General features: G+C 40.9%; 1 protein-coding gene across 1 annotated transcript in view; it reads left to right on the top strand.

The window, feature by feature from the left end:
• LOC139710097 (uncharacterized) overlaps nucleotides 1-13,717 on the top strand; it is a 31,138-nt gene that overhangs the window by 2,147 nt on the left and 15,274 nt on the right. The window contains exons 2-8 of the mRNA XM_071622037.1: nucleotides 1,742-1,870; nucleotides 2,868-2,936; nucleotides 5,060-5,243; nucleotides 6,331-6,476; nucleotides 7,935-8,180; nucleotides 11,721-11,806; nucleotides 13,007-13,169. Coding sequence (XP_071478138.1) covers nucleotides 1,742-1,870; nucleotides 2,868-2,936; nucleotides 5,060-5,243; nucleotides 6,331-6,476; nucleotides 7,935-8,180; nucleotides 11,721-11,806; nucleotides 13,007-13,169 — 1,023 coding nt within the window. The remainder of the gene's footprint in view (nucleotides 1-1,741; nucleotides 1,871-2,867; nucleotides 2,937-5,059; nucleotides 5,244-6,330; nucleotides 6,477-7,934; nucleotides 8,181-11,720; nucleotides 11,807-13,006; nucleotides 13,170-13,717) is intronic.

Raw genomic sequence — 13,717 nt, forward strand, 5'->3', positions numbered from 1 at the left:
CTTGCCAGATTCTGGCAAGCATTTTTCCCTCTTATTCCAAAACGCTTCCCGAATTTGATTTTCACTTGCCGCGGGAAAGCGCTCACTGTAATTTCACTCGCGGTACGTGTATCCGGTACTGGTAGTGTGCAAAAATGCATGCAGTTTTCCATAGCCAAGTGACGTACCATGACGCACCCCTCGGGTTTAAAATAATGCGTGTTATTTTCCATAGCCAAGTGACGTACCATGACGCACCCCTCGGTCAAAATTTTGACCGACAATGATGGGATTTTGATGCACCCCTTGGTCAAAAATTTGACGGACAAAGCTGGTAAAATGACGAACACCTGGGTCACAAATTTGACGGACCAAACGAGGAAATGACGCACCCATGTCCAGGGGTAGTGGGGTGAGTCATTACATTGACAAGTGCATTAAGTTGACATTTATCCGCGATACTCCAGAGACTCCAACCCCAAGCACCTTCTGATAGCTGATCTGGAGATTCTCCCGCCCGAAACCCCTAGCAAACGGGAGACTCCAAGTTGATGTGTGCAAAGCGCGAGGTTCCTAGGGTTCTTAGATGTTCTCTGGTGCTATCTAAGGCTTATTTTTTCAACATACGATAGCAATAAGTAAGAAATCCTTTCCACCGGGAGACACAGAGTCAGGGCGGGAGAAATCAAATCTCAAACGGGAGAAAGGGAGATTTTGCAAAAATGGGCTTTCGGCGGGAGATCTCCCGTTGAAAACAGGAGAGTTGGAGTCTCTGATACTCGCTTGTCATGATCGTGAATGCTACAGTGCGCAGCCCCATTACGCTGTGCAAATGGGGCTGCCGGTGGCAGTTAGGAGGGGATCTACTTGATAAAGGCCTCCTCTAAATCCTAGACTCAAATAGAGGCAATTGTGGAATTGAGCCTCCTTGCTTTGGCTTGTGACTTTACGGCCGGCCCTACACTCTAGTCTATCACATCAGTAAAGTTTACCTCACTCCCCGTAAACTTTACGCCAAGGTGATATCCCATGACCAACATGCACTCAGCAGCTGGCGAGCTTCTCTTGCTGTATGGAACGCTGTTGACAAGTGATAAGATCGCTAAAACTGTTAATTTTGTAATAAAAGCCCGCATCTCTCACTGCGCTTCCTAGCTCAGTAGCTGACAGTGATACGTCAAACATGTTGCGGTCCCGATGTCGTGTGCCTTTGCTTTGTTCTTTGCTGCAGGATTATCGAGCTTTGCATTCGTCGTAATGTTACATCGCAGAAAATTCCGAAATTCCGAAAAATCGCGAATCGCCTTTGAACCGCGAAATAACGCACAAATATCTAAGTTCAGTTAGACCCTCGTAACCGCGAAATTAACAACATGTGAAAATGTCCTCCCAGTAGCAATTTTACGAAAATATCTGTACCAGTACGCACAAATTTCAGCGAGCGTTCACATTATGGTTTTGGAGGAGAAGGTCCCACAGCTTGGGACTTTCCCCGCGTCGCGGGGACCAATGTGAATGCGGGGTAACTGACAGTCCTCCAGAGATGAATGCTTGAGAAGAGAGAGAGAGAAAGAAAAGAAAAAAAAAGATCTTTTAGATCTCTCAGGGGAAGTGGGAATGCTGGCAACTTAAACTCAACAAAGTTTATCACATGTGATCAGTCCACCATCTGTTTTCGCACTGTGCCTCTGAAGCACACATTTTTAACAAAAAAAAGAAGACGTGCAATCATTTTGAACTTTGTTTATCGCCCTTCTACCAGCTGTCCAGCTTGTACGAGGTCAAGCCACCCATCTCTCGGGCGAAGATGACCTCGGTGACCAAGTCAGCCATCAAAGCAATCAAACTCTACAAGCATGTGGTGCAGAGTGTGGAAAAATTTATTCAAAAGGTAAATATCACATCTTGCATTGATCTCAAAATTTGGACTCAGTGTATGAATTGAGAGCACATTGTGAGGAAGTGTGTGTGGAATGCAGTTCCTTGTCTGATATGAGTTATTGGTTAAGACCTAGATATTAAAAAGAAAAAGTCTGCTTTCTCAAGGCACTTTGTAACCAATCTAGCTTATGGCAGCTTCACTGGTGCAAATTATTTACATAGTGTAGAATTATCTTATTCATTTCATGCTCTAAAGAATTACAGTTGAACCTCTCGTATCCGGACAAGTCGGGACCGGGGCTCATCCGGATAAGGGATTTGGCCGGATACGGGAGACTCAATGCTTTATACATGTACATATACATACACATGTACTGATGTAGCCCATTGTAGTACCACATGTAGTAATGTGTATACTGCAACCTTTTCATTGTTACATTTGGGGATGTTTGGGGATGTAAGCAATTTGGAAGGAAATTTGATGTAATGTATGTTAATCATGTTGGAAGTAATATGTAATTCATGTGTGTTTGTGTAGGAGTTCTCAAGGAGTTGGGAATCCCCCTTTCCTCCCGTAATTATTAAAAAAAAAAAAAAAATCACGGCGAGATTGCGTCCGTATAATAGAGAGATCCGGATAAAGAGAGGCCGGATAATAGAGGTTCAACTGTAGATGAATTTTGTCAGTTTGCTGTTTTGTTTTGTTCTTTTTTTTAAAGCAGTTTTGAAGATCATGTTCTTCTTAAGGTGTGTTAAGTAAAGTGTAGTTACATTGTACAGTGAGTGATACACAATTCAGCTTCTCAATTTGAGTCTTACACTGTGTTGGGTAAAATCTGCACTTTTTGTAGTATTTCATTTTATAGAGTGCTGATTCAGTTGTATGCTTTTGATTAAATCATTTACAGTTGTTGTATACGTGTAGATACACTTTGTATGTGCTGCTTGTTTTCTGAAAGGCAGTGCTGTGGCATAATGACCTCTTCATTTCTTCTTTTCTAATCAAGTGCAAACCCGAGTATAAGGTTCCTGGTCTGTACGTCATTGACTCTATTGTGCGGCAGTCACGTCATCAGGTTAGTGCTAGCCATGATGCTGATCACTGAGTGTGATTGTTTCCCTCATGCTCTGTCTTTCTTTGTATTTCCCTTCTTTCCTTCTCTTTTAACGAAGTGGTGCCGGAGGCATTATGTTTTCGGGTTGTCCGTCCGTCCGTACGTACGTCCGTACGTACGTCTGTACGTCTGTACGTCCGTACGTCTGTCCGCTTTCGTTTACGCGATAACTTGAGTAATATTGACTTGAATTCTACCAAACTTGGTCCAAGTATAAAGTATGATGGGGCAATTAGTTGATTAGATTTTGGGTGAAATCCACCAAAGGTCAAAGGTCAAGGTCAAGTCATGAAAATGTATCCGTTTACGCGATAACTCAAGACTAAATCGAGCAAATTTCACCAAACTTTGTCGGAGGATGATGTATGATGGGACAATTACTTGATTAGTTTTTTAGTGAAATCGGACTGAGGTCAAAGGTCAAAGATCAAGGTCAAATCCTGAAATTTATCTGTTTACGTGATAACTCAAAACTGGATGAAGCAGCTTTCACCAAACTTGGTCCAAGGATGATGTATGATGGGACAATTAGTTGAGGAGATTTTCGTGACATTGGCAAGAAGTCAGAGGTCAAAGGTCAAAAGGTCAAGGTCAAATGCTAAAAATGTTGCTATTTCCCCAATATCTATGCAATGCTCTAAGGTGTTTTCTTGAAACTTGGTGTAGACATGTACTACTGCATAAAGATTCTCCAGAGAGTTTCATGTCATAAGGTCAAAGGTCAAAAGGTCAAAGGTTAGGTGAAAATGTTGTAATATCACTTCTCACAAATGGTTCAATGTATCTTCATGGAACTTGGTACATATGCATGTACTGACTGGCAGAGATTATCTAGGGAATTTAGGGGTCATAGGTCAATAGTCATGGGGTCAAAGGTCAGGGTCAACTCCTCAATATTTTACTATTTCCCTCATACACTAGTATATGAAATGCTTGCATTATTAGTTTTCAAACTTAATATATACATGCATTACCTAATGGAGATTCTCCAGGAAATTTCCAGCCAGAATGTCAAAGGTCAAAGGTTAAGGGTCAAAGGCCAGGTTTCAATGCCCCCCCCCAAAAAAAAAAAAAGGGAAAAAAAATCTATTTTGTACTGTAATTACACTCTTTCTTCATACCTTGGAAATTACTCAATGCATAAACTTATAAAAGGGTCTGTCAGAATTCAAGTAAAAATTCTCGATTCCCAAAATATGTGTACCTGCACTCTTTGACAATTATAGCAAACCCAGTTCAAGGAAAGTGAACATTCAAGTCATTTCTGACAAACCTGTCATATTTTTATTTTTTTGCCAGTTATGTGAAACTGTCATGGATCACACATTGTGAAGACGTTGTACTATACCCCTATTGGGAGAATCATGCATTATGGCGGAGGCATCAGTCGCCATAGCGACATTTCTAGTTAGTCTTGTTTTGGGGTTGTTGTTGTTGTTGTTGTTGTTTTGTTTTGTCTTTGGCCAGTGTGTGATAATATACATTTGTCTTGTAGCATAGGGTAAATGTCGTGCAAAGTATTGAGAAATTATAAAATTGAAAACATTTCAAAATGAAGAATGTCATATCCATGGTTTCACAGTCACATGACCAAGATGATTATTTGAAATGTCTATTGGGCAGATACTGTTACCTGTTAAAGGGATGGTATACATGTAGTTATTGTTGAGATAGGGTTTCAGGTTAACAACTTTATCTGGTAAGATAATGAGAAACCTCTTATGAAATATTAAGCAGCATACAATTCTCAGAGGAAATGAAAGTTTATTTGATGAAAATGAGTTTTGTTAACTGCATGGGGGTACTTATTTTTTTACAGTGAACAAAGAAAACATTTAGAAATCTTAGAAATTGCATGCAAATACTTGTGTAAAGAGATCAGACTTTGAAGAGTGATGTTTGTCGATTTATGAAATGTCACAGTTGCAGCAGCAGCACAGTTTGGTTTAATACAAATTTATATGTTTTTGATTTAAGAAGGATTGGTATTAGAGATTTCTGTAAACATTTCATTTGCCGTAAAATGCATGGAATTTTGATCTTTATATGTGATTATGATTATTTTCATTTCACTTTTCATGTAGTTTGGAGCTGAAAAGGATGTATTTGCCCCACGCTTTGCGAAGAATATCCATTCAACTTTCCAGCACCTCTTTAAGTGCCCTACCGATGATAAGGCCAAGATTGTCAGGGTCCTGAACCTATGGCAGAAGAACTCAGTCTTTGGAGCTGACATCATTCAACCGCTGCTTGACATGGCCAATCCAGGTGAGTGTGATGTCTGTTTTCCTCTTCTCAGCGGTTTGGGCCAGTGTTAAAGTTACAGGCTCAATGAAATCATTTTTCCAGTGTGAAAAGTGTAATCTGTATGGTCAATCATGCTGCCAGATTTATGATTTATTTTGTAGGAAGTTATGAAAAAAAGAAGAAATTAGTGTTGAAAATAATAACCACTGTAAATACTTTTAAGAAATGAAAACTATTCCTCTGCCTTCACCTGACTAACCTTATAAGTATTCCTATGCCTCCTTGTCCAACCTACAAGAATGTCTTTGCATGATTTCAACCTGGTTTACTGTATACGCCAAATATTTTGCGAGGTTTTTATTTTGGCAAATTTCGCGAGACAGGTGCTATTCGCAAAATAAAAGACATACGAACATATTGACTCTGATTTCGATGTGGATGTGACGTACGCGTGTACATTTCTTCGTTCAGTACAGGACTCCACGATCGCGAATGTAACCACTCGCGAAATCGTCGGGCATTCCCGCTTCGCGAAAATTTAGACTCACAAAATATATGGCGTATACAGTATGTTGCCTCTCTTATTGCCAATGTAGATGAGGGCCTAGCTTGCTGTGATTTCTTCCTTATATTCATATGGCTCCTTTATCTCAGCCAGCCAAGATGCAAGTCTGTATAGGCGTTTTCACATCAGCCCGATGTTTTGAAATAGCGCGCTATTTTCTGACTTGGGAAATTGGAAAATACCTCGAGCTTGGATTTTTATCGGGCTGATGTGAAAACGCCTAATATGAATTTTTGTGTGTGTTTATTTGTTTATTTGTTTGTCTGTTTGTACCCTATTTGCCAGGTTGAATATTGCCCTTTGGTTCACGCCAAACCAGGGGAGGATTTTAATATGACGTCCTCTCTACTGAAATTGCCCCATAGTCTATGCAGACCACTATAAAGAGGCTATATATCTGTTGCATATTGTCCCTGGATGGAAGACAGCACTGCTAGGAGCCTGAAGGTGATGTCTATCACATATCCTAATCGCTTTAAGCATGACATTCCAGAATCCAGCATTTTTAACAATGAAATTTGCAACTCTTTGTCTCTCCTGCAGGAAGTGCTAGTGGCGATGCCCCTGTACACGTCAATGCCAGTGCTCCGGTCACCACGGCACCTGTGGCAGCCGTCATTAAGCAGGAGAAGCCTTCAGCTGATGTCGGCTCTTGGCTGTCCAAGCACTCAGAAGCAGCTGAGCAAGTGGTAGGTGATCATTGATTGCAGCTCAAAGGTTTAACAAACTGCACAAACTTTGTACAGAACTGCCAGGCTCCCTGAAAATTTGACATCTCCATAAAGTCAAAGGGACTGTACAGTACTGGTTGAGGTGAGGAATCAGCTTGTAACATTTTGCAAGATATTTAGAAACCATTCTATGGAATGTTAAAGCGCATACAATTCTAAGGGAAATCAAAACTTGATTTGACGAAAATTGGTTTTGAAATGACTGAGATATCTAAGAAAAGGACAAACAAAGAGACACTCATAAAAGTAGGATCTGTCAATGTTATTAGGATCGCTTTTTTTGGATATCTCAGCCGTTTCAAGGCCAAATTTTATCAAATAAACGTTGAATACTTCTTGATACATGCTCTTTCGTATTTCATAAGAGGTTTCTCATCTCACCAAAGTGTATTATAAACCTGTATCTTCACCTCAACCTGTACTGTACAGTCCCTTTAACAAGAGAATAAACAAGATTCCTTAACCTCGCCTTTCGAGATGTGTGTAACATACTCAAAGCATCTCCCACATTATTCTGTGGAACTGTCTTAGTTTTGATGAGGAGATATTGGCAGTCCTATCTGTGTGCTTTTCTTTGTGTTTATATCATACAGATAAATATGTGTGAGTTTGCATATGATTTGGTTTGTTAGCATTATTGCTAATGTTGAGACATAATTCATGAATGGGTTTCCTTTGAGGACATAATACACTTTTAAATAAGACTGATTCACTTCAATTCACATCTGTAGCTCAGACAAATACTGATTAGTTCTAGTTGTGTTTGGTCTTTCGTAAACTGCTCCACACCCCCCCCCCCCCCCCCTCCAGAAAAAAAAAAGAGAAAAGAGATAGAAAGGCACAGGATCGTAATACAACAGTGCATACCACTAACTCCTTGCTGAAGGATCTTAGTGTGAGAATGCAGTCAAACATCTTATTTTCATTGAAATAGGCAATTATAGACATTTCTTCTTCTTCTTCTTTTTTTGATACAGGAAAATGTGGAGGTAGGGACAAAAATATAAATAAGGATGTATACATGGGTATTGCAAAGGAAAAGTGCATCAATCATCTCCCTAAATATGATTTCCATGATTGATGGTATTGGAATTGGGTGTCATAGTGAATGTCACCATTCATTGTTGAGTTCTTCCATTAATGATGATCACTACTGAATGTGTATAAACTAAATGACTACCAGGAGAGAATTGTGGCTGGCAGGAGCACAAGTGCAGATCTGATGAGTTCGCAAATGTTCAACACATTGATAAAGCGCTGTGTACAATAGAACACATCTCTTTTTCTACATTATGTATGGGAATCATACATGCTTCATCAGCTTACATAGCCTTTCCAGAATGTATTTATTGACATATCTCTGTAATGAGTTTTCTCCTCTAATTGAGAGAATGATTTTTCTCTATTTCTTTGCAGCAACAACAGCAGCAGCAGATTGAGCAGTTGCAACTGTTGCAGCAGCAGCTCCAGAAGCAGGCCCAGGTACCGAAGGCGACCTCTGAGGGGACTGATGCCACTCTTCTCAGCCAGATGCAGACACTGACCAGCCAGCTGAGCGTCCTCACCAGCCAGGCCTGGTCCAACAAGCCAGCAGTGAAGCAGGAGAAGCCTGCCCCGCCTACCAACAGCACCAATTCCAAGCCCCCTGTTGGCTTTAATAAGGTGAGCTTAGATTTATATTGAGATAAAACAACCTTCTTCTTCTTATTGTATCCACACACTAGATGATGTGTTTTTGCCAGAGCTGGACACAGCTTTTGGCAATATCATTATATTCTGCAAGGTCCCCAGCCTTGCATTCTTGTTCCAGTAGAGGGCATCTCAGCAGGTGCTCCATGGTTTGTGGCTCAGTGCCACATATGCAGGTCACATCTTCTGTGCTCAGGTATCCCCACTTTTTGAGAGTCACTCTACATCAGCCAGTTCTGGTTCGCAGTCTGTTGAGGCATTTCCATTTAGACCAACTTGCATCAGCACCAGGGGGGAGTTCTTCTTTAGGGCCTATGGACATGGATATTTCAGTGGGAAGATCTGCTGTTTTCTCTTCCCAAAAGGCTGCTCTGGTGCTTTCAGCTTCGGCACTTGGTTCAGTTTCTTTAAGGAAGCTTCGCTGAGACTTCAGCCGGCTCTTTGCAGGTTGGTGGCCAAATAAAGGATGTCGCTCATCTGTGGTCTGGCGATAGCATTCTCTTCTACTTGCTGCTCTGCGAGGAGTCTCTGGAGGTGCTATACCAGATAGTAAGTAAAGACTGTCAGATGGTGTTGGTCTAAGACATCCAGAGATAAGGCGACAAGTTGTGTTCAGGGCTTAATCAATTTTCCTAGCATGGGCAGCTCTTTCCCATACTGGAGATGCATACTCTGCAGTTGAGTAGCAGAGGGCTAAGGCAGTTAATCGTAGAGTGCCTGGGCTAGCACCCCATCTTGTTCCAGTGAGTTTGCTGATGATGTTATTTCTTGCACAAACTTTGGCTTTAGTCTTTTCAACATGGGTCTTGAAGGAAAGGCATCGATCAAGGGTGACACCTAGATATATTGGATGGTCACAGTTTTCAAGAGGAATACCCGACCATGTGACATTTAGGTGACGTTTTGCCTCTCGGTTACGTAGATGGAAAGCACATACCTGCATCTTGGATGGATTTGCACGAAGGTGGTTTGCTTCATAGTAGGGTGTCAGATCACTGAGAGCATTTGTAAGTTTCACTTCAACAGTACTGAAGTCACTATCCTGTGCAGCTATACCAAGATCATCTGCATAAATGAAGCGTCGAGTGCCTTCACTCTTCGGTTGGTCATTTGTGTAGATGATAAACAGTAGTGGAGCCATCACACTACCCTGTGGGAGACCATTCTTCAGCTTTCGCCATCTGCTCTTCTTAACCCTAACTAGGCCGGGCTATTTTAGGTAGTTGATAGAGCCGGGGGGGGGGGGGGGCCTCCCAGGCCCCCCCCTCCAGATCTCGGCCGTCGACCGCGCGATCACGACGAAAATTGGCACACACATTGCCTATGATGTAATCTAAAATACCATGAAGTTAATTTTTCAAAAAATCATCATTTATGCTAAATTATGCTAATTTATGCATGATGATGCATAAAATCAGACTAATTGGTATTAATCACAAAATAATGCTCAAAACAGGCACATTTTTCGTGTAAATATTCTTTTTAGTGTCCTTAGCAAATGTAATAAAAAAAATTGTGATGTCAGAAAAAATTCTTTAAAAAGTATTTTATTGTTTTTTTGAATTTCTTATGTATTTCTTTGTTTTTTTGACTTTATGTTTTTCATTGTTTTTTCGATGAAATTTGTCCGCGACATCGCTCCGAACAAGAAAATATGTTATTCATTGATTTTAATCAATAAAACACCAAAATAATCATGCTTTTATGAAATTTGCCAGTAAGCACAGTTTGCATTGAAATTGTACACGAATTAACGTTTTTGAGCAATTTTTGGTCTGACATGCATGTACATATTTATGCGTAACTTCGGAACTGCGCGCCCGGGCGTCGCAAATTTGGTGTCAAAAGATGCGGGAGACTCGAAAGAAAAAATGTCATGACATGTCGCGGCGATAGCTTTTTGCGATTGCGATACATCGCGCGGAACGTCGATGGGGGGGCCTCGGAGGCCCCCCCGGCCTAGTTAGGGTTAAAACAACCTAAGAGACACAATAAAAACAAAACTAAAGCACTCGGAGAATGCAAAGCTGTCAAAATTAGAAAAAATGGTGTTTTGTGGGGTTTTTTTTCCAGAAATCTGTGGGAAAAGGGCCAAAACTCGGTCTTTATCACCTCTCCTAAAATATGTGGAATCTGGGACATGAATCCTGTCTATTTCATTCCTGTCATATTTCTGCAAGGGCATTGCAGTATGTCAGATACTATTTGTTCCTGCACAATCCATGTGCATATGAAAGAAGGGCTATGCACCATGTAATCTCATTGTGTCTATGGCATGTTTTTAGAAGCTTTGCTGGGATTGTGTGCACAGCATACACGATTGTATATAAAATGCACATTGTTCATGTGCATATCCATTCATGTATGATATGGCCATTCATTCTTTGCCTGTGCATGGATACAGTTCATTCTTATGATCATCTGTTCATGATAAATTATGGGAGATTGATGACAATTTTTGTCATTGCAAAATCTGATCCTGTATCATTGTATGTAATCCTTTTCTTAAAGAGCTGCAGGGCTAGCAGCTGTGCATGATATGAAATTTGTCAGGTGGAAGGGAATATATTGCATTTTCCAATAAAATTGCGATCTCACTTGTGCTGTAATTTGACAGCTTGTGTATATTTTTGATCCACACGTAAGAACCCTTGGCTAGACATATATGTGTATAGCTTCTTTTCAGATTGTGTGAAACCCATTTTTCGTGAAATCAGACTTAGGTACAGAAATGCATTAATTTTTTAGTAGTCCAGTACAGTAAACTCCAAAAGTGTTGAAATTTTGGTGAGAAAATGGAGAAATTGGGAAAAACAAGTTTTGTACCAATTGCTGGTAAGTTTAGGTGGATCCAATCAGAAACCTCTGTTCATGCTTGATAGCACTTTGACCCCAGAGTAAAGCCAGGCTGGCTAGTGTTCCTACAACATGTAGTTGTGTAGTTTTCCAGATGACCCACATAATACTTGATCATTAGCTGCAATATGTTTTATTTCTGTCAACATGCATTTTTAGAGAGATGAGCAAATATGAGGAGAATGTGAAGAGATAACAGATTACGCGGAAAAATTCACATAAGTCACAGAAAGTAGTTACTACAACAATATTTTTGTGTTGTACATGACCATTGTAAAAGTCTTGTATCAAAAGGTGCTAAAATACACAAATTGCCCCCAAATATATATTGTTTTGTTTTATTAAAATCAGTGTGGACACCTAGATTTCTCAGAGGTATATTGTTTTCTTTCCATTATGGAGTATTATTTTGGGACATGACGTCATTGCACGAAAACACTCGACCCGATGAGGACGGGCTGATTTTGCTACAACATGCATTTCCCATCAAAGACACTTGCCCGAGTATACTCACAACTTGACCTCAATTGTTTGAAAGCATGTGAAATAAAACTCGAAGGTTTGTCTCCATACCATTAAAAGTGGATTTAGCACCTTTTGGAACGGTTCTCTTCATATGTGTGATGTGTTGGCGTTTATCACTTTCCTCACTGGCAGGCTTTGCTGGACTTTGATTACGGTGATGAAGACGAGGAAGAGCAGCCCCCACCAAAGAAGGAGGCCAATCCAACTCCCAGCACAATGTAAGATACAGGATGTAGAAAATGTGGCATTCCAGTGTGCATTGTTTCCATTTCAATTTGGGCAAGTTGGGGAGACATTTCCTTTTTTTTGGGGGGGGGGGAGGGGGGTTATTGTTTGCCATATGATATCCGCCATCCCACACCAGTCTTGCAGTATACATCATGCATCATGCATAAACTTTTTTTTTAATGTTTTTTTTTTTTCTAAAATTCATATTCTTCTTGAAAGCTGCTGGTGGTGGGAGGGTGGAAGGGACCATCATACATGTACAGTCAAACCTGTCTGTAACGACCACCTGCCGTATTCAACCACTTAACCCATCGAGGACGGTTTGATTTTGTACAACACACATTTCTCATAGACACCTGCCCGAGCATACTTGGGACTAGTCCTCAATGGGTTAATACAATTCTTCACAGAAAAGAGGCATGTTAACGACTTTGTCTATAGCAGCCATCTGTCAACAATGGCCACTTTTTTCGTCTCCACTGTGGTGGTCGCTATAGACAAATTTCACTGTAGTTTGTAGTATGGGGGTAGTGCGTCAGACGGGACCTGTAGGATGGGGCCCAAATATCCCAAAGTACAATGGAGTTACCCAAAGGACCAGCAGCAGTTTCTGACTCATTAAGATTTTTTGAATCGTTTGCCTTCCATGCAGTGTCATGAAGATGAAGGGCCCTGCTCGGGAGAATCCTAGTTCTCTTGTTTTGTTTATGTTTTTTTGAAAGCCCTGAATATGTTCGAGTTACCATTATGCTTGCTCCATGAAAATCAATCTGGTGCCCTACTCCATACGTCAAGGTTTTATAGTTATATCAAGTGATGAGTGGACTGTACACTGTATTATTTCTGGGAAATACTCATTCACACACCACACCCATGATGCATGACGGGTGAGAGGTCATTTGAATTCCCCTGAATTTCTTCATTCAGAGAGATTTGTCTAATTTTGCCAAATGCCAAATGAAAAATGTGTCCCATTTGTCCCAATTAATCCGCTCCTCCTTCAGTTCTCACCTTGTATCGCCTCGTATGACTTCTTCCCATCAAAGCTGTTCACATAATATTCCCAGGAAATGCAGCCATGATATTGTGTAGTTAAGGTGCTGTTCTTCTCCTGTTGCTTTTTCTGGGAGTCTTGATTAAAGGAGAGTGCATTTATCACCGAGTCTCCCAATAATCTTTATTCCTGCCAGGATCCCCAGCCTCCAAGCCAGCCTCGAGGCGGTCCAGAGACTGACCCACCAACTGCAGCAGGCGGAGACGCAGCAAGACATGCTCAAACAGCAGCTCCTGTTTCAACAGCAGCAGCAGCAGCAGCAACAGCCACAGCAGCAGCAAGAAACCTTCAACCAAGAGGTGACAGGGATTGGGAGCGATGTTGGGGTGGGGCCTCAGTTTCATATCTATTCTCTACCAGATGTACGCATCCATGTAGGTCCATATTTTGGTTTCATTAGAATTGATTTTGTTTTAACGTGACTACAAGGGAAGCATTTAGGCCAGAATTCACAAAGGCGGTACAAATGAAACCATGGTTTAAACCAGGGACAAAAACTATGGAGCACCAAGTGTCACACGGAATATTTCGTACGAAATTGGTCATTTCGTCAACAAAATGACCGTTTCGTTAACAAAATTATCATTTTGTGGACGAAATGTTCATTTCGTTACAAAATGTTGTCATTTCATTAAAAGATAATCATTTCATTGACTGATTTTGTAACGAAATATTCCATGCGACACTTGGCACTCCATGGTTTAAACCATGGTTTCATTTGTACCACCTTTGTGAATTCGGGCCTTGGTGTTTTCAAACAAACAACCGTGGGACTGCTGTTTTGAGTCTCCTCCAGAGGACTAAGGCAGTGAGGATAAAGTGCCTTGTCGAGAGACACAGCTGCTGC

This window comes from Diadema antillarum, unplaced genomic scaffold (assembly GCF_040938485.1).
Source record: "Diadema antillarum isolate AM-2024a unplaced genomic scaffold, OU_Dant_1.0 seq00001497_RagTag, whole genome shotgun sequence".
Taxonomy (NCBI): domain Eukaryota; kingdom Metazoa; phylum Echinodermata; class Echinoidea; order Diadematoida; family Diadematidae; genus Diadema; species Diadema antillarum.